This window comes from Patella vulgata, chromosome 9 (genome assembly GCF_932274485.2).
Source record: "Patella vulgata chromosome 9, xgPatVulg1.2, whole genome shotgun sequence".
NCBI lineage: Eukaryota > Metazoa > Mollusca > Gastropoda > Patellidae > Patella > Patella vulgata.
In genome coordinates, this window is record NC_065887.2 from 34,365,013 (window position 1) to 34,391,418 (window position 26,406).

Sequence of the window (26,406 nt, forward strand, 5' to 3'; positions counted from 1 at the left end):
ATTTTTAAATCCGAGTTCGATTTTGGCACATGTAGAACCCTAACTTCCTGGGTTATTGCCCCTGATTGTACGAAAATCACAAGTTTTAGTATGCGCGCACCCTTTTGTGTGCACGTAGTATGATGTCGTTCCTGTCAGTCCGTGTTTCTGGACGTCTTTACACCCAACAGGTCACAATTTTTATCCCATTTTGATGGAGCTTCAAATATATTTGTATATCCGAAGCACTTATCAGACCGTAACTCCATGGATTATAGGTTATGCTGGTAAGCGAAATGCCCTCTATAATTCACACTCTTTGTTCTATTCGGATGACACTCCTCTCTGATTTAGAGACTAATATACTTTTAGGATAATTGAGAACGAAACAGCCAAGCGAGTAAGTAACCGACCAACAACCTATACGTATTATAGTAGAACCTTGGTGAACAAGATTCCCTCGATATAGATCACAACAAATCTACCCGTTCACGTATATGTTAAGGCTTAATAGACCTCAGCTGCGTCTTATTTTTGTACGCATCAAACTTTCCGTCCCAGAGTTATACTCCCTTTCCCAAAATGCCATAGATGTCATTGTTTTAACAGATTTTTTTGTTCTAATTGGGTTGAAGCATTGAAGTCATGGGAGGACGAATCCTATTTATAATCAGCGTTTCAGCGTCCTTTCGTTTCAGACTTAGCCATGAAAAACGTCCTGAATGCGATAGAAAGCCGCAGATTTTAACATATCTTTTTAAATTTGGAGTGAAGCAACGTATCTATCTGTCATGGAAAACAAATATTTTTCTCGGTCATAAGGTCCATACAGTGGTATTAATAGTCACATATTAATATCTTAGTAAAGAAATCACAATGTTCCTCCAATAATCCCAAACATATTTTCAGGCGCATATGTAAATCAAGGAATTGCTGTCTACATATTGGATTTCAACCAGCCTGTTAAATTTTGTGACAATCGCTGAAAAATTGACGTTTTATAACCTGTTTGTGTAAAATGCCTTCTCTGTCCACCAGCGTCCCTAGATGATGGCCATAACCCGGAAAGCTGTGCACAATGACAGTGCACCACCCCCTGGTAAAGATATAGATAGCTCCCATGTTCTAAATAACAAGAGAATGAAAAATGTCAAAAAAAAAAACAAACAATTAACAAAAATAAATACTTTATAGAAAACTATGTCTGAATTAAACAAAACAACAAATAAAAAAAAATCAATGACCATTATTATTATAATATACAAAAAAAAATAAAGCAAGAAAGATAAGCGAATATTTAATAAGTTAAATATGTAAGTGAATAAAAGGCAAGTCTTTAAATGGTATTTAAAATAGACACTTTCTCAAATTATCAGCACAGGGTCCTACTAGTGACATTTATAATTTAGGTGTGCTGTGCCGAATATACATATTATCTATAACAAATCTTTCCTTATTGATCACTTGTTTGCAATACTTTGGGCGCTAGTAGAAAACGCTCTTGTCGGTGATTAGTAGGACCATCAGCTCATAGTATTTCTTCGTTTCGGTAATTCTGATGTAAAGACCAGAATACAAAGTAAGTGACAATTAAAAAAAACAAATCCCGGTCGCCTATCTCACTTTTCGGGGGCCCAAAAACACCGGAATAAATGATTATTTTTAATTACCAGCATTTAACTTGCAAACAAATACATCCATAAAATACGTGAATTATAATACCAGTATTTAATTTGCAAACTAATGTAATTATTTATTGGTGTTGGAGAAGCGATTCTGGTAAAATATTAAAATTATTTACCAAATATAATGATATTGATAAGGAAACCCATGTCACAAGATTTCCCAGTACAGATACATGCTTCTCCTGGTGTAATACTATATTTAAAGAAAGTAGTATTCACATTTGCCTAACAATTATATATATTTACTGTACAAATTATATATATCCACTATATAAAGGTTTGCCTACACGTATATTCCGTATGCCGTCTATTACAAAATCTAAAACTACGGAAGGTTGGCGTCCCTTTGATGTAAGAAATCGGACATCTTGTAATAAAGATGTATCTGTCGTATATTGTATATAGCCATATTAAAGCCATGAATAAATGTTATATATGTATATTATGGTTACTGGGGTTAACATGATCCAGATTACTGGTTTATTTTTAAATTTACATGTTTCTGGAAAGTTCATGGTTTGCTTATATATGGGATGGTTCTGACGGTTGACCGAGGTTTATATAAGGATCCTCTGTCCTGTTCTCGGCCTCGTTCTTTGTGTTTCTCTCTTCGGCGTTGGCAAATGGTGAATTGTCTGTAAAACATACGGAATGCATTGAAATCGACGATGTTCCACAATATACATATATGCATGGGTCTGATTATTTAAAGATGAATTTAATTATGTAATAATCACTTAGAGGAAATATCCAAAATACCAGATGGTCACAAAAAAAAATGAAAAAACAATACATTTTACGAGAGTTTCTTCTGCGTTTCGTTTTCAACAGGACAATAATTGCAGTTATTATATTCCGATAGCGGAAAACACAGAACAGTGGTATAATATTTGATTTCCTGGCATTAGACAGTGTCTTATCGTTCGGATGGGACAAATACAGAGGTCACGCGTACCCGTTGACGTGCAGCGTAAAAGAGCCCTCGGTAGTTGTAATTCGAAATTTTTCGCCATAGCACTGCATCTACGTTTTGCCCCTGGTTTAAAGACACTTCTTTAAAAAAAAGCATTTTTAAAATGTTTTAAAAGAAATAATCGCATAGATTTCACAAACAATAAAACACAAACCAATAGTCACTTGTATATTATTTACATATTGCTAACTCACCTGTGTTTTTTCCGAATCTATAATAATAATAATAATATGATTAATTGTTATATTAATAACAGGTAAATTGGATAGTAGATGTATTATTAAATATGTTTTTAATTAAAATTATACTGTGTATAACACGTGTTAACGTGGAGATGTTTTTCTTAAAGATTAAAACTATGTTGTTAAATTTATAGCTTTGTGTTACCGGATAGGTAAAGAAATACAAATAATTAAACAATTCAAAAAAATAATTCAACTCTTAAAATAAGAATAAGTTCAGTTATTCCTAACCACGGTACTACCTCGTTAATATAGTAATTACAATTACCTCATAAATACTTTTTAAGCATTGGTGATGCATTGTAAAAATAATAATTATTGAACTAAACTGAGCAAACGCCCTAACCCTATCCCCTGTGCGTGTTTATTATATAGAGTGTCCCAGTAAAAAGTTGCCCTAAACTCTTAAACCTGAACACTGTTTTTACGAATAACCTATTCCAATAAAAATTGATAAGTATAAAGTATATTTACCTACGAAATGGTATGGTTACACCTGTGAATTAAGAAATAAATGTACGTGTATTTTAATTGCTTGAATGTAAACACAAATCAGGAAGTGCACATATCCAGTCCCCTAGACACGTGATACAGCGGAAGGAGGAGGGTGCTTGAATATCAGCTAAACATCGGCATTCCAGCATCAGGGGCGTGGTGACCAATGGTTTTGCATGAGGAACAAGATCACGCCTCCCTCCCGCCCCCACAAAAAGAAAAAAAATACGTTGAAAACCGCATTGAAACCGCGTGATTTTTTGCCATTTCCGAGGGGCGGAGGGCAAAAACTCAAAAGGGCGCAAAAACTCAAAACCATGACGCAAAGCTCGTCATTGCGTCCCTCGTACTTAGCCCCAGATTAAGATTTAGGACTGTATACTCTTCGCGAAATGGGGTCTTATTCTCAGCAAACCGCTATACAATCTACGAAAGTGGGTGATGTAATATCGTTTTTACTAAAATATTACAGATAAATTACATATTAACTGTTGTACTGAAAATAAAGGCTTCATAAATTTGATCTTCACATTTGTGTATCGGAAAATTCACCTGAATATTGCACAGAATGTGTCAGATACGTGAACTCTTTTCACGAAATATCATAGGCTACTACCTGCAGATATTAGGGGAAAACTTTATATAGAGTTTATAGACAACTAGACCAAACGGAACTCATAAAACATAGTGAAGTCTAATAGATGACGATACCTGACTGTTCGATAAAACATAGAAACAGTGTACAAAGTACCAAAGAGTGACATGAGTCCGTGTATATTAAGTTCAACCAACAACAATTTAGTAAGCTAATGTTGTCATATTGATGAAATATAATTTTAACTTACCTCTGAAAACGCCTCTTCTGTAGCGCAAAACGATCACAATAACACCGATGATAATTATTATTATTAATGTAATAACCACAGCAATAATCGTCCCTGTATATGTTACTAAAATTAACAAAAATTGTGTATTACAAATCTTTATCGTTCCATTCAAATAAGTAATAACACACAAATAAAACTGTAATAAGTGATACGAGGTTGTTCTGCCACATGTTGATAACTGTGGTTTGTTTTTATTCAATTTGGGAATTACTTAAATTTTCAAACTCATCTTACATCTAAAATAGAATATTCTGAACAAATTGCTTAACCTGTGTTCATGCATAGACCGTATAAAAGAAAATACACGTACATGTCTACAGGTAATAATTATGCCATTTGAACCACATATATTTTATCATAAGCGCTATAGAAACCAGTTTTGTAATTTTAAAAATCAAGTAATACGGTTTGGTTATCTGTTTACACGGTAGTCTATCGCGTCCACAATCCATTTGTTGACAAATTTGAAAAAATTCTGTTATAAAACATAGCCTTTATTGCATCCACAAAGGTTTTCTGAAAAACTCTGGTACGGAAGATCGCAGAAAGCTGAGTGCCAATAGGGTTAGTCTTTTCATGACCACAATCCGTTACACCACACTTGAAAAGAATCCGATAAAATCTATAGTCTCTATCTCGTTCAAAATGGGCGGGGGATAACTCCGGGGCAGAAAGTCGCCGTACGCTGAACATCGGTTGGGTTCATCCTCTCATGGCTACAATGCTTCACCAAATTTTGAAAACACTACAGCCTCTATCACATTCACAAGGTTTTCGGGAAAGAGGGCAAAACTCCTTAAAATAATGTAGCTTCTATAGCGTCCACAAGCCAATTATTAACGGCCGGACCGACGGGCAGGTTGGTCGCATAATATACACCCAAGGTGAAATGTGGGCATATAAAAAGGTGGATTCATTTTGTAGTCTTATTAAAGGATGCCTGTGCCTACTGATCTATTTCATCATACCAATCAAGAAAATGAATCTAAAACTGATCGTAAGAGTTCGTTCTCTTACTCTTGACGCGGTATATCCAGTTATACCATTATATTACTTTTCAAAATTTGAACTCACCTTTTTTAGGAATGACAGTGACCGTTACATTGTGGGTAATAATCCTGGTCTGTCCGCTAGTTGGCTCCAATCTGATGGTAGCAACTCCTTAAAATAATGTAGCTTCCATAGCGTCCACAAGCCAATTATTAACGGCCTGACCGACGGGCAGGTTGGTCGCATAATATACACCCAAGGTGAAATGTGGGCATATAAAAAGGTGGATTCATTTTGTAGTCTTATTAAAGGATGCCTGTGCCTACTGATCTATTTCATCATACCAATCAAGAAAATGAATCTAAAACTGATCGTAAGAGTTCGTTCTCTTACTCTTGACGCGGTATATCCAGTTATACCATTATATTACTTTTCAAAATTTGAACTCACCTTTTTTAGGAATGTCAGTGACCGTTACATTGTGGGTAATAATCCTGGTCTGTCCGGTAGTTGGCTCCAATCTGATGGTAGTAACTCCTTAAAATAATGTAGCTTCTATAGCGTCCACAAGCCAATTATTAATGGCCGGACCGACGGGCAGGTTGGTCGCATAATATACACCCAAGGTGAAATGTGGGCATATAAAAAGGTGGATTCATTTTGTAGTCTTATTAAAGGATGCCTGTGCCTACTGATCTATTTCATCATACCAATCAAGAAAATGAATCTAAAACTGATCGTAAGAGTTCGTTCTCTTACTCTTGACGCGGTATATCCAGTTATACCATTATATTACTTTTCAAAATTTGAACTCACCTTTTTTAGGAATGACAGTGACCGTTACATTGTGGGTAATAATCCTGGTCTGTCCGCTAGTTGGCTCCAATCTGATGGTAGCAACTCCTTAAAATAATGTAGCTTCCATAGCGTCCACAAGCCAATTATTAACGGCCGGACCGACGGGCAGGTTGGTCGCATAATATACACCCAAGGTGAAATGTGGGCATATAAAAAGGTGGATTCATTTTGTAGTCTTATTAAAGGATGCCTGTGCCTACTGATCTATTTCATCATACCAATCAAGAAAATGAATCTAAAACTGATCGTAAGAGTTCGTTCTCTTACTCTTGACGCGGTATATCCAGTTATACCATTATATTACTTTTCAAAATTTGAACTCACCTTTTTTAGGAATGACAGTGACCGTTACATTGTGGGTAATAATCCTGGTCTGTCCGCTAGTTGGCTCCAATCTGATGGTAGCAACACACGTAAAAGTAGCACCGTTAGTAACGCCATTTATCATCAGTTCCTTAGTAGAAGAATTAATTTTCTTTCCAGCAATATCATACCACTGATAGGTCGATGGCGCAGGGTTAGAATCGACTGGGCAGTCTATTTTAAGATTGGATTTTTCCCCAAGTGCAATTGTTTTTTGTGATATAGAAGCAGTTGGACCATCTATTTAAAAAGAAAGCAAGTGAATGCTGGTATAAATAGAAACCAAAAGCCAGTACTTACCGCTTTTGTGAAATGACAGCATTAATATAGAAATCAAATAGCACAGAATAACAATTACTACGGTTTATTTTACTGGACTTGTGAAATCTTGTTGAAACGTCGCTGTGTAATAAACCATAGTAATTGTTATTCCATAAAACTGTGTTATTTGATTATGTCACAATTTCTGAATGTCAGTCAAAGAATATTGTTGTAGAAAACAATAAAAACTTATATCAGAAAGAGCAGATGGAATGAAACCTATCACAAAATGATTTAACATAGTATTTAAATCATAGTATGGTCTCGACGTTATGGCAAAGCTGTTTGCATCGGCAGAGTATTCCTACCCTTTCTAGAACCTGTAGTTTGATGGGTTTACACACAACATCTAACAAATTCGTGTTGTCCTCCTGCACTTAAAATCTACCGTCCAATCGATTTAAAAATAACGGATACGAATACACCTCGATTTGTGTTTTAAAATATAGTGTTAAAGGTCTCCGGGATTTTGGAGTGCTTGATATTTATGCCATATTCATATAAGATTATCAATTACAATCCAGCAAAAGGGACAATTGGCTGAAATTCTTGAATATGGTTTTCCGTCAGTAAACAAACTTACATAAGACGTCGACGTAGGTTTTATTGTATTTTCTTGTAGTGATTGGTTTCACTAGAGCTGTGGAGACGACGATCGTGTTGGCAACAATACAAGTGTATTCTCCAGACATGGTTCTTCGTACGTATGGTACAATCAAAGTGCTATTTGACGCCAATTGGTAATAGTATCTCGATAGGTCCAAGTCAGAGGGCCCAGACCATTTAAAATCGAGTACAGATGGGTTAGCTGTAGCGTTACACAGTATGGACAACGTCTCACGCTCTATCACTTTGATACTAGATGGTAAAGACACAATCGGGGGATCTATAAAAAAAAAAAAGGTGTGAGATTTTTTTTTATCCTGTAGATAATATAATTATTACACGCATACTTTGTTTCTACCTATGATTATTCATAGAATAGAAAATGTCTTGCTATTACAATATATCTCTTTTATTTACTGCGATATCGCCTTTGGTGGAAGCAGGCGTTAATATCATTAATGGTAATTAATTCCCACTGTATTTCTACATTTACACTGAAACCGTTGACCATTGTTTGTATGTATGGAATTGCCTAAACGAATAGGAATATCACTTACAAACTACATTTATATTGGCTGAATTGTTTCTTGTGCCAGTGTCTGTCCTAGCAGAGCATGTATAAGTTCCGTTATCAGACATCTGAATTGACTTTATACTAAACACCTTTCCAGTTTGACCAGTCACTACTTTCCCTTTCTTTGTCCACGTGTAACCACTTGTAGGCATTTTAGAACTTATATTAAAGTCACACACTATATCCAGGTCTCTGCCCTTTATTACAAAAAGTGGATTTTCGGAAGTCTTCAGTGTATTCTTGGATTTGTCTGAAATAAAAGATCTTAATTTATTAAATTACATTCAGTGATTTTTATGTCTATTAGTCTAATAATTACCCTGATTATGAAATGTCTTCGGGTGATTACGAAACAATATAAGATATATATTTACAACATGGCATATATACTATGAGAACCACCGGCAATTAAATTGAGTTACTTAAAGTTTTTTGTAGGGAACAACATGTCGTACACCCTCTGTAATAATTGTGGATAATATTTTCCATAATCATAATGATTACATAGCTTCGTTGGACAAGGACAATACCCCATCAGCAAAGGAAACAGCAACAACGTCACAAGAATCAATAACACCATCAAAAATAAACTTATGTGATTTAGAATATGTACCAGCCTGTGTGATTAATGCGCGAATCGGACGTTTGGTGTTGCCCGGGCCCAAACACCCCCTTGATTGTACGCCCTAAGGCCTAAATTTATTATATGCCCCTAAGACTTAAATAATGCGAGGTAGTCGGACGAAATATGTGAAAGAAAGACAGTTTTAGTTTTAAATAAAAAAAAAAACGATGAAGTGAACTTTTTATTTAAATAAAGTAGGTAATTTAAAGATGGGTTCCCGCGTACAAACTGGGTGATTTAATGGTATATATGGACTAAAAACTTATTCAAACTAATTAATTTGTCATAATTTTGCTTCAAATCCTTCTCAAACATTGTAATTGCGAAGGAATGTCCTGCTATAACAATTCGATCAAACCAGATCATGTTTACGTCACGGGACTTACCTCTCTTAGAAGTCAGAGGAGAATTCATTGCATACATAAGACGATGTTGTCTTTAATCGCTTACTATTTATTAGAAATATCGAATCCTAATTAAATTCTAGGATTATCCACTACCCGCGTCTTTTTCCGTCATTTTTATCTCAGAAAGTGTTGAACATCTAACTCTTCATAAAGTTTATCCACTTTGTAAATCAAGCGCTCAATGTTCGCGTGTGCCCTTTGATATCACGCGTGCAGAAATTCCTAATCGTCGGGCTGTTGATTAGGGGAACCCTTACATTTTTGTCCTGTATATGCACCAGGAGTGTTTTTCGGGGAATCCAGTATTTTTCTAGTATGATTGGATATCTCTACTTTCCATATATACCAAAATTACCATACTTTTATTGGAAATAACCACCCGATAAATACTTTTCTGGGAACCCATCTTTAAAAAAAACAACAAAACAATCTGAACCGATGCTGGGGGCAATCCGCCGACCACCGAGAGACGTATTTAAACGGTATATTTGACATTGTAACTGATACTGTTTAAATAAGGTAGGGAAATTTTTTTTTTAAATGTCACTCTTTAATTGTATGACCCCCCCCCCCCCCCGCACCCTGAAACGGATGCCCGGGTGAAGTCTGTCGCTCACCACCGGGAGACTTATCTAAACATTGTATTTGACACTGTAACTCATACTGTTACACCTTTTGGAACACCTCTTACCAGATCTCGTCTGATAAGTTCACACAACTGTTCAAACATGTTCACACATTTCTGTTGTACTTTTATATATTACTATATTTATAAAATGGCCAAATTTATCTAGGAGTAAATGTTGGACATTAAAATTGTCTAACCTTCTACACAATTGTTATTACGCAGAATAAAACCATTTTTACAGTTACAGGAAAACATGCTATTCTGTTTAGGTAAACAAAGTTGTTGACATTTAGAATTCTTACAAACACTGGTACCTGAAAGAAATAAAATTAGTATATTTATTTCACATGTTACCGTACATAAAAGTGGATTTAAGTATGTCAATCAGGCGCCAAATCATTCGATATATCTGACAGTTCATTTAACATTAATTGTCTGTGTCAATAACAGTGAGGTACCATGGAATCCTTGTGAACGCAAAGTCTTTATGTTCATTCCATGTTTCCCATTTGCATACTATTCTAGGAATGGTGGTTTTACGTATTATTAAACACTAACTGAGTTAAACTCGGTTGTTCTTACCTTGCTCTATCTCACTTGAATTAAAGGCATACAGACCCAATGATCGAATTAATAATGGTGAACCAAAATATTCCCTTGGCCCACCTGTCTTCTTCATGCGTTTCATGTACCTAAATCAAAAGTACAGAGATGATTCAGGCTGATGATTATACCTACACAAATAATATACCTTAGAAAAAACGAGCTAATCAGTCTTGTGTTATTAACCATTCCAATATTCCACCCAATGATCACCATTGTATGTGTCTATGGTATATGAATCTCTTAATCTCAATGAATTTACTCGATTAAACGGATTACATTTCTCTCGGTGGCTATTCATAATATACGATAAATGGGCCCCGGCCCTGACACAGTACTGGGTTTAGGCATTAAGCTAAACAGGCCACAGTTTAGAGTATTACAATCCGTGGGGGAAATAAAATTTTCGGGGGCATTGTTGTTTGTTTTTCAAATTTTATGTGTGCCGAATTTGTAGGTATAATTTTAACGCTCATTAATTTAAATAATATTTAAGTCTAAATTTTTGATGTGTTCACAGGCCTCTAATCTTAAATTGGTCCATACGAAGTTTGAATCCTTCACCAGCATGACATACTATAGATCCTTAAGGACACTCGAATTCGTAAAACATAAATAGTGACATAGAGTGTAAGAGTTGGTGGACTCTCTAGATATGTGTTTTATCTTCTTGAATATTGAACAATTTACTCACGGGCTGGACCAGTCATTGAAGTAAAGATAATCTCCCATTAAAACGATAGCGAAGTAGTGAGTGCGATTTCTCTGTAACAACATTTCCCTGTTGGATCCATTTAAGTTCACCGACTCTATGGTATCAGACTTCGCATTTACCCAGTACAGAACTTAAAAGATAAATCAGATAGCCACGCAAAGCGTGGAAATAAACCTACATAGCAAAGATATCATCCACAGACAGCAGCTTATCCGAAAAGAAAACTGGAAGTTTGGTGCATAATAATTATTTGAGCTAGACTCAAAAGAGAAACAGATCTATACCGATCTAATTCCAGATACCCTTGGCTTATTATCAAAGCCAAACCATGTACGTAATCAAACCGCGGCACTGAATTACGACGTCAAAGGAATCCGTGTATATTGAGTCTAGTATGCATCTTTACTATAAAGTTACCAAATCAATCGCGATTATTTCGCTGTATATTAAACTAATTTGAGGTAATAACAGATGTATTACTGTCTTCGACAGAGAACAGTACACTGTCACTTTGAACCTCCATTTAAAACCATAATTACGGCATACTTCTGTCTTAGGGATTTGGATAACTATCCTTTTGAATACTGGGAGATTCCTTCTCTCTAATACTCCGCGTTTGAATACTAATAAAATCGACGTAATAAATAAGTCTGTGTTTACCGTTTCGCTGGCTATCAATAGTTAACCCATTTGGCCAGGTACCATTTTCAAGCGAGAGAAATATACGTCTGTTGGAGCCATCCATGTCGGCAACTTCTATTTTGGCGTGTCTTCCCCAATCAGTCCAATACATTTGTCTGTAAATAGAAAATGATGGGTGAATTGTAACATAACAGTAATTATTATCCATTTCTATCAATCCTAACAAAAGTTATGGTCATCTAAAATTTCCATTACTGTCTATTGATTTCGTGCTGCCATCTTACCTTTTTTTCAAGATCGTTAGTTGACGCCTGAGAGATATTCCAAAGGTGCATAAATCCTCCGGTTTTAATTTTGATTATTTTAAACTAAAGATCACTATTGTTCTGTTTTTAAATCAGGAAAATATTTATTGGATGTCTTGCGTATTGATGATTTATTTCTGAAATGTTACTGATATGGACATTCATCAGTATTACTGATATTTACCCTCTGTTAGGTAGAAGAGCAATGCCTCTCGGTTCATCTAATCCTGTGTCAATCAATGTTAATCTATAATCGTAATTATCTAAAGATAAAACATTGATAGTATCTGGTCCTGTATCTGTATAGTATAATAATCTATTTATATAATCTACAGCCATACCATCTATAGTAGATGCTGAAATAATTAATAACATGTTCAAACTACAGACACTAAAATACATCATGAAAATAGTAAATAACCTGTCCAATCTACATCAAGCATAATTAATATTAACAACTAGGCAAAATGGATGAATTTGGTAATATGGTGAAATGACGGAAGATAGAATCACAACATTATTGAACTGCGGGTTTAATGTGCATAACTTCTATGATATGATTTATATCTAGAGTGATGAAGAGAGGTAGAAACCAATTGAGTATTATTGTAACATATGATTAGGGACCGCGCTAAGAGACGCCCCTTGCTACATTTTAAGCGATCTGTTCCTAATTACGTTTTCGTCACTCACGGTATAATTGTTACCAAAGCAATACCTTTCTGATTTCTGATAGTCTTCTCGGTTACAAATCTAATACACCAATATTACAAGTAACAGACCTCTCACAATTGCGGTTAACGTGAAGGCTGGAGAATTTGATAAACCAGGACGCGATCATTTACAAGAAACCTTAGCGTAATATTTCAGGTTTTGGGAGAAAACAAACAACATATAGTAATTCTCATTTGGGTGAATCTTTCCGTTTCTTGACTGCGGGCATAAATTAATTATTCTTACTTGTACTTGTACCCGCTGTTCCTGTCACTACCTCGGCCATATTCCCCTCAGTATCAGCTGTTCTTATAATATCATTGCGGTTATCGCCCCAGTATATTTGATTTGTTGTCGGATCGTAGGACAGAGCCCCTGGCGCGCCACCTAGAATCATATTTAGTATGGAGTGAATTCTGGTCCTCATGTCTGTTTTAAATATCGCAAACCGCGGGCTCTCGGCACTTATAAGAAATTCACCTCTGGCAACAACTGAAATAAACATTTGAGAAAATATTTTCTACATTGCAAACAATACAATATTTATATAGATATAAATATAATATATTTATATCTATCTATATAAATAATTCTAATTACAATGTATCAAAACACGTTTTATTCCCTACTTAAATTCAAATATTTTCGGTCTCTTGCTTGGTTGGTCTGTTCCATTCATAATTTTGTAACATTATATATAAAGGTTATCAGGTTCTTCTAATATACGCAATGCTATACATAGTTAGAATGGTGTAATTGTTTGGGGATCTGTCTGGATTGGACATAACATTCCTATGGTGGATGATTGACATCATGTAGTGATGTTGTCCTTCTTAAGGCGGCAACCCGACATCACGACATTTTAACTCGACATGACGTAGTACCGTAATGTCGCGTAAAAATGTCGTAATGTCGCGTAAAATTGTCGTATGGTCGGGTGAAAATGTCTTGAAATTAAATGGGATTTAACGTTCTACTGTTCTGCTCCAACTGGGCTAATGAAGACGGGCATACGTCATACAGTGTGCTATGAGAGAAAATTTTCCCAGGCAGCGACACTATGGCCTGTTCTTATATCGAATTCCAACTGCCATGCGATCTTTTACGTACATGCCAATGCATACACGGGACCTCGATTTTTCGTCAAATCCGAACAAAGAAAAGTGTCCAGCTGTTTAAATGGAACAAAAAAAAAAGCTCCTGTGTACACATTGGCCGTGCACATGCAGAGTCCTTCAAAAATAGCACAGGCTCTGGTGTACACATTGGCGTGTACATAAAAGAATTCCAACGTCACTCTTACCTTTGATATTCTGTGTAATGCTAAAATCGCTTCCGTTACATATCCACGTCCCTGCATCTCTTTGCCTGGAAACACTTGTAATATTTACAGTCAGGCTATTATGAGTTTTAGAAGCGATGTAGAGATCACATCCAGCAGTACCGCTAGTACAATCCGGTAATGGTCCACCATTATAACTTAGCGTATTAACAACGCCAACTTGGGTTATACAGGTGATGGCAGCGGAGTTACCTTCTACTAGTATAGGTGGGTTCGTCTCTATATGGGGTGTTCCTAGAAAGGCAACAGACGTGTAATTAATCGATCAGATTTGTGATCGGAGAGTAAAGGAACGTAATATCACGATATCAAAGAAGGTGAGATTTATTAACCATTTTAGTGAGAAAATGACAGCATTTGATTCCGTGGTAGATTACCTTTCAGGCCACAAAGATTATAACCTTGGGTTCCGCGGGTAAAATGGGCCACCCTGCAGTCTGTGACTAAAAATTAGACTTACTTAAAGATACATTATTGGAGATTAGATAAAGAGCTAGCAGTTCTCACAATAATAGTTAAAAACTAGATAATGTAAAGGGAATTTGCTGAAAATCTCAGTCAAATTAATCCACTCTGAACCGAGAATTTATCGATTGAATTTTCGGCCTAGCCTTGATCATTATTACTAAAGTTGGTACGATAAAAATCATTGTCTCGATTATCCATTTAATCATGAATGAGCGTTGAGCAGCAGATCGGATTATAATCCAGTAAATATCGCAGCCTAACGATGACATCGAGAGTTGATTATGGTCTGGATAAGTTAATTAATATCTAATTAATAATTTAGATAAAATTGCGCGCCTAAAGAAAGACATGCAAATGGCAGATTTAGCTCCTGCATATGTTTAATGAAAAACAGTAAATTAAATCAAACATCTAATCTTTATGGTCATGGCCTGACTAACCAAGGATATAGGTAAGCCCTATCTAATGAAGCGCGGGGGGTGGATGGGGAGCGTCAGGGAGCCCTCCCCCATAAAATTTTGAAAAATCAATGCCATTTGGTGGATTCTGACGTATATCTTGGGTAAAAAGAAATCATGTTTGCTTCTTAGTGGTAGGTTTTCCGTCCATTGGAGTGCAGTACGAGAACAAAATTAGAGGTGGCGAGGTTTTCCACTAACCTGCGCCAAAGTAAAGCTTATTCCATCACTACATTAGTTCACGAAAGGGAATATTTAATCAAAACATAATTGTGGTGGCCCTGAGATGACTGTTATTTTAACATAAAAACATAATTTTTTAAAGGCCTTACGAAATTAAAAAGTTGAAGCCGAAAACAATTTTTCTTATTTGAATTTATAATAACAAAACCAAAGATTAGTTTTTAGATACCAATATGAACGATCAAAAAACATAAACTAGGTTAGATGTCATCTTGAGCTTGATATTTGTTCATAGAAATGAAAGAAGTTGAATATATTTTTGTCCAAATGCGCTTTTTTTTAAAAAGAATATCATTTTACGCATATCAATAGAACGTCTATATTATGCCTTTCTAACTAGATCAAAGGCCGATATGTATACATGATTGTTCCTTTCAGCAGTTGACAGGATACGATGAATAAAGTAAAAATACAGTATTATGTGTTAACCATTTGTTAAATTATTATAGGACACTGAACGTTTGTGTATGTATAATAATCAAACGCAGGTCATATAAAAATGTAAACCTAACAGATATACTCGACAGCCGCGAAAACGTATCCGGTTGTCACGTACACGAGTGGGATTAGAATCACGGCATTTTCATTTATGACAGAGATCTTAAGATCTAACATACAAGTGTGAAACCATTTGATCTTATAGTAGTCTAACCGATTTTATTTCTATATTGCCGTTAATTATTCCGAATTTCAAATTTCCGGTGTATTATGTATGATTTAGATAAAGAGTCGGACGTTCTTGCTATAGTAGTTCAGAATTCGATAATGAAAAATGAAGATATTGAAAATAAATTAGTTATTTTAAAAATAAAAAACAATAATTTTATTCGGGTTGTCTGAATGGGATTAGTCTATGTAAAACCCTTCTCTCTCTAAATAATATATAATACGTAATATTAATGCAAAGGGGTGTATATACATAGTTAAAATAGCAAACACATACATATTATATAAATATAATACAATGGATGAAAATATACATTATATATAATAGGTTATAGTTCTACATACATACACATTGTGCTACTAAACAACATTAGAGAAACAAGTCAAAGTTATACATAAAATTGAAAAGTAAAATACTATTTGATCGAGATTAAAATCTGTTTGACATATCAATAAACTTATGGACTTGATTACAAAATATGATTAACATCTAGACTGTAGGTTGTGGCGCCGAACAGGAGTTTATGTTTTAAAAATCATATTGTAGTTTGTCTATGGATTCATTTCGTGCATTTGAATGTAAAGAACACCCGAGATCGGGATCTTTAAATATATACAGAGGCATGTGGGACTGTCAGAAACATATCTATGGAATTTGTGACCCTGCAGGTCAGAGCATCGGAGTCTTAGTCGACTTTATTCTGAGGGAAGGTATCAGTGTTTGAAGTTTTTACAAGATTTATCGTAGATTGTTGATTATCGTAGCAACGGCATATGTCTACTTGCCAATCGAGATCAATTTTATCGATAATGTTTTAAATCTCTCGAGTGTGCTAATTCATTTAAATCTCGGCCATCCAATGGGAGAGGGAGAGAGAGAGAGAGAGAGAGAGAGAGAGATGGGTTTAACGTCCAAATTAGGTCATTTCGGGACTAACACACGGTTCATTTTTATTTCAACAATTCGCATGCGCAGGGGTCTTAAGCAGTGGGAGGAAACCGGAGGACCCGGAGGAAACCCACGAGGTTGGACAGGGGACCCTACTCCTTGCCATCCAATGGTCTAGAGAATTGATTATAGCCTTGTCGCTTTAATAAATGTCTAATTAATAGTTTATATAACATTTGAATCCAAAATAAAGACCTGCAATAGGCAGATATAGCCCTTACATAATGCATCTTTAACTTATTAAGCTCCATCTTATCTGCAAGAGGTAATTTCACCTGGGTCTGGAACATGCACTACGAAGTTTCGTATTGAGCTCACAACATAACTTGATGTTAGTAATTGAATTCATTATGCCAAACTCCGATCTGTCACCACCAAGTTATATGAGTTCAAGCCGAAATTGTACGATATATCGCTCCCCGAACGGACCCCGCCGAAAAATTCACGAGGCTCGCCTGTACCCCTGTCAACGAATATTGCGTACAGTTAAACTAAATTAAAGCCCAAATATCTTTTGTTAGCCACAAACCTGCGGTTTATGTTTACAGAGCGATACGATAAACCATCTCTATTTTTAACTCACCATGGCAAAACATTAAAAAAAATTGATGGGTCTAACTGCCCGTTTCACACCTTAATCAATATCAGTTGATACGAGATATCGGTAGCGATAGCGCATGTTATCTAAATTAAATATACTTACCAACAACAAGAACTAATAGATAATTTAGTAGAAATAACCAGATGTTAATCATATTGAAGCTACGATATCTGCGACTATTTACATTAAAATCTTCACGCCTAGCTGGTCAGTTTTTTTTTTAACCACGTGAGATATCTAGGTATACAATTTGAAACTTCCTGAATGGTTTACTTATTTGTATCATATATACACGTATATATTAATATGAACATAAATGTTACTTACTAAACGATTAGTTATAGTTGAATGTGCATTTTGTTTAGCATTTCAATAGAGTGAAAGAAAAGTAACGTCTGCTTAAAAAATACCCTCCATTATGTAAAAAAAGCATGTTGTATGTTATTTATGCTATACCTTGTCCGAGTTTACCTGGTGCGAGATAAAAAATGCAATTAAGGTTTGTGCACACCAATGACTATTTGTCGCCGAAAGTCCAATTTAGATCGGACAAAATACTATACCAATATCCCGTCACCTATGTTTCATCTGGAATGGTCTGTCGAGAGTTCTTCACGCCCGTCATGATTAATATAATACGAGGACTGGCTGCAAAGCTCTAAGACTATCTATGAAAACTTGTACAGAGTTGCCAACGATGTTGCAAGGCCTGGGTGCCGGTCAGAAAGATATGTTTTTCAGCAGTCAGGAGCTTTGGCACCCATCTTGCAGAAACGTTCGTCATTCCTAACTCGTTGGCGATAATGAGCTCAATCCTCTCATAAGAGATGCCTACAACACTAGCAATATGTCGCGTGGTCAATCGTCGATTAGCCATCACCAAGTCATGTACCCAGGGTAATGGTTTCAGACTCAGAACTTATCAACCAGTCCTCGTATCTAAGCCTCCACTTAACTACAAGTACACATAGTGGCCCTCATTAAAGATTGTTCGTCGGTGATGCAAAATCCTCGACAAAAAGCTATTCAAGATTTCCAAACATCCTAAAAGGAAAGAAGACAGAACAAAAGCAAAAGGAAAAAAAAACATTGTGTAATTCCATATCTCCCACCCTTCTCACCACACCACACCACACCACACCACACACGAGCCCTATTATGTTGCTCCTTGTGTGGGGTTTTATGCAATAAATTTATCTTATCTTAATATTTCAGGTAACCATTTACATGTATTGTAAAGAATGTAACAAAACATGTGTGATATAGGTGTGTCGATATTACAATATTACATGTATTATGTAAATAAATAACCGCGACATGTTTAAAGGGGTAGTTTTCCCTGGGTATCAGTAACAAAGTCCGTTTAAGTATGTAAATCAGACACCAAAATGTGAATATGGTTTATTAATGCCCACCAAAACAATTTCATTAAGTAACCTGATAAACACGTCTAATGGATACCGTTTGTAAACATTATTAAGAGGTACTCAAAATGCAGCAATAACATGCAACAGCTATATTACCAGATAGGAAACAAAATATAAAACAAACTAAAGTTTAGCGGGAAATTGTCACTGTCCATGTGTGCATGTTTATCCCGACATTATATTACCCTCAAATCATATTCATTGTGGTAGTGGTAGTATGACACCTATTCTTCGTGACGTTATGCAATAAGTAATGTCTACACTACAGCTCATATTTACATGTATATATAATAAACGAAATAAAAGTATGTCAATTAGATGACATTTCCATCATCACAACACAAGCAATAAGACATGATTATATTACATCTGGCATTTAAAATGGGTGGGGATTCAGTCTTATCAAATCTATGTGTGTGTGTTTGTCATTGGGGGGGGGGGGGGTCTTTTCGAGCGAAGTAAGCAACCACTGGTCGTTTCCTGGGGTAAAGCCTCAGCGGGAGTCCCCTGGCGTTTTTCAGTTCGACCACAGCTGTGATGTTCGATACCTGGAGAGTTATTTTGATAATATTAAAAAAAAATTAATAACATCTATTTTATTTTCCTGAAACAAGGAATAATGTGCACATATAACAGCTCCGAATTAAATTCGTGTATGGATGCAAATCAAACGTCAAATGGTGGCGAAATAGCCTCTTTAACTTGTCCGACAGTTTGAGAAGACATTATTGAGCCATTTAGAAATAATACCTAAAACGGTTTATAAGGGTGGCGTGACAAACGTGACTATTCGATAGAGTTTGTAATCTCTGCTAAGAGATAAATTATAACGAAACATTTAGCGAAAAAAGGCAAAACGCCAGGGCAATTGAAAAGATTTATCTAGACACAAAGTTATAGCTAGTCAAGACGCTCGGCTCGTCTCAAACTGAACAGAACCACTGGGCGTTGGTGTGTCTCTTTAATAGACTAGATCAAAAACAATTCAAGTGTCTTCGTCACAACTTAACTCGTTTATCACGCAAATATATCTCGCATTTCTCCAGAACGACGACCGTAATACTGACCAAAGAGAGTAAGCGCGAACATTGTAAGGACCATTACAGGCTGCGATTCCATTGTCAACTGGACTCAAACAATGTCATTTCGAGACTAACATATGGTTCAATTTTATTTCAATAATTCGCTTGCACGTAGGGGTCTTTGACAGTGGGAGGAAACTGGAGGACCCGGAGAAAACCCACGAGGTTGGTCAGGCTATCCAATCTATAATGATGCTGCTCAAATGTGGGTGGTATTTGTCTTTTTTTGTCATAGACTGGACGAGGGACCAGAAGTTAAATTATCCTCAAGCCATTCATATGACACTATTTTGCTGGCAACGTCTGGTAATAGCCCTGTAAAGGGCCCCTGACTGCAATCCAGTCACCCCCCCCCCCTCTTTAATTCGACCCTGCTGCTTAAACCCACAACTGTACAAAAGGTATCGTTGCATGATAAAGTGAGAACTTAAATTTGGAAGAACTGTTTTATAGTGGAGACATATCGAACGGCATTAGAGGTGTATCCTAAATGCACTCTGACTGCATTCGTAACGTTCTTACGGCATTCTAACAGCATTCGAAACATTCTGATCGCACTCGAAGAAGATTCAATGAGAATGAGCCGAATTGGCCGAAAAGCACCTCGAAAGCATCTCGATTGCTGTTGGAATCTATTCGTGTTACGTTCTAAATTTCGAGCCGTATTCTGTTTGAATCCTTTAACATTTGAACCATATTCGGTGGTTATTCTGGGAGCGTGCTGACTGCATTCCGGTGAATTCGTATAGCATCCGGGGCACCTTGCAACCAGACTTCGGGCAGCAATCTAAGCACACTCGTACGGCATTCGGGGTGCATTCTAAATATTCTGACAACATTCTAACAGCATTTTAAATATTCCTACTGTGTTCAAACTATATCTGAGCGCCATTCGAGAGCTAGCTACACCCGCAATGTACAAGAATCATTCAAGGCAGGTTCGAAGCGCATTCTGAGTATTCGAAAGGCATTCTTACTAAGCTGTAAGAATTTTGGTAAATTTGAAATTCCCTCCAGAATTTTGAGAATTCTTCATTCCGGCTGGTTTTGTCTGACTCCGAATACGTGTGGCTAGTCCTTTAGGTAATTCTGGCCATGTATTATTCCATGAAAGGGTATTTTATACAGAAATCTAATGGCGTGCAGTGGCGGGCGCGGGATAGTTGGTTATGGGTGTCTCAATGGTAATTTGTGGACTATCGAGAATACCGACATCTGCTTACTTTGAGTGGGTCTGCCAAGCACTCATAAAGTCCCCCCACCCATTCACCCCATCCAACAAATAGAAACAGAATAATAAGTGATTTTTACAAATAAAACCTGAAAACTGGCTGCTCGCTATTTTTTTTCAGGAGTCACAGATATATGCTGTGCATATATGATATGGATAAAGAGACTTTCAAAGAGGATCAACCACTTTGTTTTCTCTAAAATATCTTGGGTGGTTCAGACCTATAAATTGTATTAAAGCCTAGTTCAATAAAATTTCAAATTATTGTGTGTCAGGGACATAATCAGGGACATAAACTATGTAGGCGGGTTGGATGGCTGAATGTTTAGCACGTGCACGCTGTATCATAAAGCCTGTCATTGAGTCAACTGGCATGGTTTCGAATCCCCGGTTGTACGTGACAAGGAGTAGGGTCGCCTGTCCAACCTCGTGGGTTTTCTCCGGGTCCTCCGATTTCCTTCCACTGCTAAAGACCCCTACGCGCAAGCGAATTATTAAAATAAAATTAAACCATATGTTAGTCCCGAAATGACCTATAAACTATGTAGTGTTAAATTGTTTTATAAGGAGTATACCCAGCTGCTTATTGTAAGACACATATTACTAGGCCGTGTATTTTTTGAATATTGTGATTATTTTTACTTTAAATAGATAAGTGCCATGGTATCATATGTTCTAGAAAGAAAACATAGTTTGTCTCACAGAGGATACCTGTCACAATTTAAAGTCAAAAAAATACTTAAAAAGTTTTCTTTTAATCTTAATAATTATAATAACGAGAACTCCTAAGTCACTGTGGCTCCTTTGTGATAAAACATCGAATCCAACCCATGGTCACCAATATGGTCAAATAAAAAATAAAATTATAAATTTCTTATATAAGTTTTATATACAAAAGGATATAAATATAATATAGTCATGAATTTTATATCATGAATATAATAGATCATATTTGAATGACCTACTAGAAATTCTCTTTGACTAATAGCGCTCACATAAACATCCAGATTCAAACAGTTTTTACACTCTATACCAACCCATATTTTACTATTTGCTATTTGATGTCTCGTAAAACTAACAGTGTTTGACCCATTCCTGTCTTCTATGAAATATTACTTAATTCAATGAAATCAACTTATATTTAAATATATATAAACAGAACAAAAACAATATAATGATTTGACAGAAATAGTTCCAAGAAATCTGAAAAAGAACCTGAAATTGTTCAACATTTAATGATTTCAATCAAATTTAAATAGCCTTTGATTAAGAACTTTGATTCAGAGAGGAAAATCAGTATAACTAATAGAAATATGTACTTGAGTTTTAGGAAAACAATATTTGGAACAAGATTCATGTTATGTATCAAGTTCTGCTAAAGAAAGATAGTTGTGCATAGGTAAGGGAAGAATTCCTCTCAATGCTTGTAACTTTTTCACAAATTCTGGTTTCAGAAACTGGCGAACGCGAATCCGACATTGTTGTTGTAGAATTACAGGGCGTATCATAAGATTGAGATTGCTTTCAATAGTTTGATAAAAATCATTCAGAGTAAATGTATGATAAATGGCTGACTTTTTAAATTTAGCTCCTGCCATGAATAAAATCTTCACCATTTCAAGGTTATTTTGGACCAAAGCACATATCAAAGGGGACATGGACTCTCCTTGGGTAACTCCTGGTATATCAACATCACAATTATGTTGTAACAATATCACTGCACATTCAATATGACCTTTACAGGTTGCATGCAACAGGGGAGTTTTATGTAGATAGTCACATACATCAGGGTCAGCACCTTTGTCTAAAAGCAAGTGTGTAAAATCTGTTCTTCCTCTAATGACTGCCGCATGTAAAGCAGTCTGACGAAACTTCAATGAACAGTGATGAACATCTGCACCAGAGTCAATTAAAGTTTTTATAACGGAGTCATTAGGAGCATAAATAACCGCCCATATCAATGGAGTAAATCCATTGAATTCCTGACAATTTACATCAGCCCCATTCTCCAACAGGAACCTTACTAAGAAATTATGTCCTAGTCTAGATGCCCAACACAATGCACTATTTAGTTCATCTGTTGAAATCTCTCTTTTAAAAGCTTTACAAACTTGCTCAAGTTCACCACTTTTTACAGCTTCTAATAAAGAGACTTGGTTATCCATGACAACAATTATTTATTTTACCATACATCAGATCATCACATTTTTCTTTAAGAAGACATTACCTTTCTGAAATGAAATCAATGACATATATTTTAACATCTCATCAACACAAATAAACATGTATACAGATGATCATATATTTCTAAAGGTAAGTAAGCACTGTGGGCGAGTCTGGTGTGAGTATTTCTATGGAGGCACATAAACATACATTATGCAAGAGCTAAATCTGCTTATTGCAGGTCTTTTTTTTAGGCCTGAAATGTTATCGAAATTATTAATTAGACATTAATTAACTTATCCAGACCATTATTAACTCTCGATGTCAACGCTAGCCTGTGATATTTATTGGATGAGGAACCGTTTTGCTGCTAAACTTTTATTCATGATTTAATCATGAAAAGGATAATCGAGACTATGTCTTTTATCATATCGACTTTAGTAATGACGATCGAGGCTAAGCCGCAAATTCAATCGCTGAAATCTTGGTTTAGAATGGATCAATTTGACTGAAATTTTCAGCAAATTCCATTTAATTTATCTAGATGACCTGGTGCCTGGTACGTTCGGGCATTTGCTACTAAACAAACCCATCGGTTTATTTTCTCAACAGTGTGACCCGAAGTGACCGCGGATTTATTGACCTTGTATGAACTTATCCATAGCTATATCCTTACACCGAGAGAAATTATCTAGTCTCGGTGAAAAGAACCATGGTCATCTGGTAGAAAATTACTTTTGTATTTTTTGGAACGGAAAACAGTGTTTTTAGAAGCAAATTAACCTGCCGCACATGAGGAAGTCATTATACTAATAATAAAAGGCGAGACCTCTTTTTGCGGCGCAGGCTTATCACTGAGTAGTAAACCGTCCACAAACAATAATATAGGAAGCCTAGTGACCAGTGTAGTAAGTAGGCTATAGACTATAGGTTTGAGTCGAGATTACTCGCTTTCAGTTTACTCTGTTTTTGCGATAACCAATTATGTGAGAAATACCATACTGACATTCGGTTTTTAAAAGTTGTACGCGAACTAAATGCATTTGTTAGATACTGACAGAGCAGCCCCGAGTCGAACAATCGCCGCCCGAGCTGTCTTCGTCAGCTAGTTTCACAATATCGTGCAATAGGTGTATTAATGTGATTTTTAAGTTTAACCCCGCAAACAATGCCAAAATAGTGTTTTCACTGCTTACAGAAAACTGAAATTTTAAAAAAAAATTTTTTATGAGGGTGACCCTCCCACACACTCCCTATCGAGCTCCCGCTCGGTCTGCGCAGCCTCATGCCTGGCACATACTGTCAACATTGTATATTTTTCCGTTTCCGCCCTTCCCCCCCACAATTGCGACGGTACCAGCATACCCAGTTGTTGACACCCATTACATCACTCCTGTCTAACAAATCATAAAGCCACTCTAACCATTCATAATACATCTAACTATCCCTTTACAGCACTTCACTCCCTACACATTTGCCCTCGTCCTACTTTCCCAAACGTCAACAACACATCTCATACATCCAGTTCGCTGATTAACCCTTGTACCACGTCTACTGGATTTTAACTATTATAGTGAGAACTGCCAGCTCTTTATCTAATCTCCCATAATGTATCTTTAAATTCTATTTACATATATGTACATGTACCATGCACACTGGATCTCCAATTGTAAAGTGAAATGAAGTCCTGGACTTCAGAGATTTGCTATTGTTTACATATGATATTCAGTCTGTGATACATGAATTTTTAGTGACATATAAATTTGAGACTGCACTAGATGAACTACTTAAATAGCAATTACATTATAAATATAACCCTGACCAAGAAAATAAATGTAAATTAATATTAATAATAACCCTAGTCTCACCTACATGTAAATAAGTATAGAAAATCATAGCAGTGACCTACTTAGTAAATTGAAAATTCACACAAGTAACTCAGAAGGGTTTAGAAGATTTATTTCAAATTAGACATACAAAAAAATTTGAAAATGCCTTCAATGTAACTGCATATTCAAGCCATTTCAATATCATAATTAAATTGAAAATTATTATTTTACCAACCGATGATTTTCTTTTTTCTATTTAAACAATATTTTTATTCAGGATATTTGAATGGGATTGGGCCACTTAGCCTATGTAAAACCCCACTCTCTCTCTCCAACCATTGATGACTCCCAATTAAGCGCTAATGTCTCTATAACCACAAAAAGTGAATATATCTTGGAACACAAACAGCAACATACAAACCTCAATACAATGTTCAATTTCAGATTGAACCTGTAGATTACGATTCCCATCAAATTCCTTACGTAATCTTTTCAAATAATATTCTTTATCAGTGTACTTTAAATTTTTACCATATCTAAACAGCATTCGATACAAACTGAGTACAGTACCTCTAGTGACGTCCATAATCACTGAAAAATTAAAAAGATCAATTTAAATGGAAAATGGTTGTAAAGCCATATAAATTTGCTAATTAAAACTTTATGAAAAAGTATCTGTAGTAAAAGAAGTTTTATTTGCTTAAAAATACAATACAACTTGAGGACATGAACTGCAAATAAATTCGAATTGTGCAAAAATATGCCAGAAAAGACTGTTTAACTCCCCAACAACAGTTTGACAGCTGGGAATTTGTTTGCCATCAATTACAAATGAGAGGATCTCTCAAAATTGACAAATATGTCAGATTGATGGAACATCTGTACCTAACATACATGCGACACTGCATATCCATTATTTTGTTGCTCTCGATTTTCTATCCAAACACTGGAAACTAATTTAATATGTTACTCTTTCTTGCCCACAAAACTTAATGACAACAAAAGAGTCACGTGATATTTTGTTTACCGTACAAGGTCAAGGTCGATTTTTCGTGACCCTCAAAAATAAAAATAAGATTTTGGAGAGAATATCAGTGGCAGCGTGAAAAAAAAAAACCCCAAAACACTTCATGTTTTTGTCTGGTGTACGCAGCTTGTCTTAATCGGTTAAATCCCCAGAGCTATAAACATATTTTATGGTGCGGGCGGTACCTTTTGTTTATTTCTTCTTTTCTGTCCTCGTGTTCTTTAAAATAAAGTCGACCAGTAATTGTAAAATTATAAACTTGAGTAAAGAACGAACGAAATATTTTATTACCTTATTTTATATTTTAA

At 35.8% G+C, this 26,406-nt stretch overlaps 1 protein-coding gene and 1 pseudogene across 7 annotated transcripts; both read right to left on the minus strand.

Moving 5' to 3' along the window:
- Positions 1-1,149: 1,149 nt before the first annotated feature.
- LOC126831663 (vitellogenin receptor) lies at positions 1,150-17,599 on the minus strand. Of its 7 annotated transcripts, XM_056103311.1 has the most exons (18): positions 17,442-17,599; positions 13,916-14,188; positions 12,859-13,104; positions 12,083-12,254; positions 11,612-11,748; positions 10,931-11,081; positions 10,216-10,325; positions 9,831-9,947; positions 7,957-8,223; positions 7,377-7,679; positions 6,434-6,712; positions 6,068-6,154; positions 5,702-5,788; positions 5,336-5,422; positions 4,220-4,324; positions 3,354-3,375; positions 2,832-2,848; positions 1,150-2,299 (listed from the first exon to the last, which is right to left on the minus strand). In XM_056103311.1, the coding sequence occupies exons 1-18, from the start codon at positions 17,491-17,493 to the stop codon at positions 2,187-2,189; spliced, it is 2,625 nt and encodes an 874-aa protein (XP_055959286.1). In that variant the 5' UTR covers positions 17,494-17,599; the 3' UTR covers positions 1,150-2,186. The 7 variants fall into 7 exon arrangements, with proteins under 7 accessions (XP_055959286.1, XP_055959287.1, XP_050418235.1 ...); XM_056103312.1 differs by lacking the exon at positions 6,068-6,154; XM_050562278.1 differs by lacking the exon at positions 5,336-5,422.
- A 4,760-nt stretch (positions 17,600-22,359) lies between these two features.
- On the minus strand, positions 22,360-26,350 carry LOC130014289 (26S proteasome non-ATPase regulatory subunit 10-like; annotated as a pseudogene).
- Positions 26,351-26,406: the final 56 nt, after the last annotated feature.

What these genes read in the sequence shown, in the direction of transcription:
- LOC126831663 (XM_056103311.1), bottom strand. Translation starts at nt 17,493, where the DNA reads ATGATTAACATCTGGTTATTTCTACTAAATTATCTATTAGTTCTTGTT. An exon ending in AACAGCGGGTACAAGTACAA is followed by an intron (nt 12,255 to 12,858) that starts GTAAGAATAATT and finishes TAATTATTTCAG; the next exon opens with CATCTACTATAGATGGTATG. An exon ending in TATTGATAGCCAGCGAAACG is followed by an intron (nt 11,082 to 11,611) that starts GTAAACACAGAC and finishes TTATCTTTTAAG; the next exon opens with TTCTGTACTGGGTAAATGCG.